Source organism: Cornus florida, unplaced genomic scaffold, assembly GCF_030987335.1.
Source record: "Cornus florida cultivar Cherokee Brave unplaced genomic scaffold, ASM3098733v1 CherokeeBrave_3.0.0_Hap2_Chr10, whole genome shotgun sequence".
NCBI lineage: Eukaryota > Viridiplantae > Streptophyta > Magnoliopsida > Cornales > Cornaceae > Cornus > Cornus florida.
This window is the reverse complement of record NW_026775580.1, coordinates 21,054,786-21,056,529: the sequence shown is the minus strand read 5'-3', so window position 1 is coordinate 21,056,529 and position 1,744 is coordinate 21,054,786. Positions and strand designations below refer to the sequence as shown.

Sequence of the window (1,744 nt, the reverse complement as noted above, 5' to 3'; positions counted from 1 at the left end):
CTCAAAGCTAATGGTTGAATTTTCTCCAATCCTCCAATTCATGATTCATTTCCGGATGAACAATTCTTTCAAATCTCCAATGAAAAATTGCCATGGTATGCTGATATTATGAATTACCTTGCAATTGGCAAACTTCCTACCAATTGGTTAAGACAAGAAAAAGACCAATTCTTTGCCAATATCTAAAAATACTATTGGGAAGATCCCATTTTGTTTCAATATTGCTCGGATCAAATAATGAGAAGATGTGTGCCGAAGAGTGAAGTTCCTAGTGTTCTTGTGTTTTGCCATACACTTGCAAGTGGTGGACATTTTAGTGCCAAGAAGACCGTCTTAAAGGTTCTTCAAGGTGGGTTATTTTGGCCCACTATCTATAGAGATGCTTACAACTTTTGCAAAGTGTGTGTGCGGTGCCAAAAGATGGGATCAATGTCAAATAGAGACATGATACCCTTAACTAATATTCTTGTTGTAGAAATTTTTGATATTTAGGGCACTGATTTCATGGGACCATTCCCCATGTCTTATGGTTTCCAATATATTCTCATTGCCTTTGATTATGTCTCAAAGTAGGTTGAGGCTTGTGCTACCAAAACGAATGGCCATTCCGCAGTAATTGCATTTGTCAAATCAAACATCTTTACTCGCTTTGGTATGCTAAGGGCAATCATTAGTGATAAGGGCAAACATTTTTGCAATCAATTCTCAAGACAACTTTATTTGAAATACTCCGTCACTCACAAGGTTGCTACGGCCTACCATCTTCAAACAAGTGGGCAAGTTAGGGTTTCAAACCGAGAAATTAAATAAATTCTTAAAAAAATGGTGAACCTAACCCAGAAGGATTGGTCAAGGAAATTAAATGATGCTTTGTAGGCTTACAAGACAACTTATAAGACTCCAATAGGTATATCTCCTTATAGACTTGTTTATAGGAAACCTTGCCATCTTTTGGTTGAGCTAGAACATAAGGCTATGTGGGCAATCAAGAAGCTTAACCTTGATCTTGATAAGGCCGGTGAGAATCATTTTGTCCAATTGAATAAGTTGGAAGAATTGCAAAATGATACCTATGATAATGCTAAAATCTATAAGGAAAGGACTAACGCTTTTCATGATAAACATATTATGAAGAAGTCCTTTGAGCCCGGCCAAAAAGCATGGCTTTTCAACTCCAGACTGAAGTTCTTTCTAGGGAAACTTCGCACTAAATGGGAAGGCCCTTATAAGATCATTTATGTTTCCCCCCATGGGGAGGTTGAAATCAAGAGCCTAAAAGATGAGAAAACTTTTAAAGTAAATGGTCAAAGATTGAAGCCCTATATTGAAGGACAAGCTTTTCAAAGAGATGTGGAAGATGCCCTCTTGGTGGATCCCATCTATCTTGATGATTAAGAGCATCCCAACGTCTTGCTAGAGACGTTAAAGACTAGTTCGTAGGGTTCAAACTCTAGCCCTCCCTCATTTATTCTTTTGTTTACTTCCTTGTGTTACTTTTTATAAGTTTTACATGCTTCAATGCAGTTTCCTGGGCAATTTTGAGCAGTTCCTTCACTTTCTGTGTCATTTTCGATCAATCAAAGTCTACATAGCCCTGTTTTACCTGGTAATCACCTCTCGGTATCATCCATTGTGAACTTTTTCAATCAATCATGGACCCTTCTTGATTGATCGCCATTGTGTTTCAGAAACTTTCATGTTCCAGAGAATCGCTCGTAAGTTCCTTCGATCGATTGTTGAAGTT

The 1,744-nt window shown here is 37.8% G+C and overlaps 1 protein-coding gene across 1 annotated transcript; it reads left to right on the top strand.

Annotated features, from left to right (window-relative positions):
* The first annotated feature begins 975 nt into the window (after positions 1–975).
* On the top strand, positions 976–1,395 carry LOC132277425 (uncharacterized). Its single transcript, XM_059779286.1, has one exon. It carries the CDS (start codon positions 976–978, stop codon positions 1,393–1,395), a length of 420 nt encoding a protein of 139 aa, XP_059635269.1.
* The last annotated feature ends 349 nt before the right edge of the window (positions 1,396–1,744 follow it).

Coding starts and splice junctions, on each gene's coding strand:
- LOC132277425 (XM_059779286.1), top strand. CDS start 976: ATGTGGGCAATCAAGAAGCTTAACCTTGATCTTGATAAGGCCGGTGAG.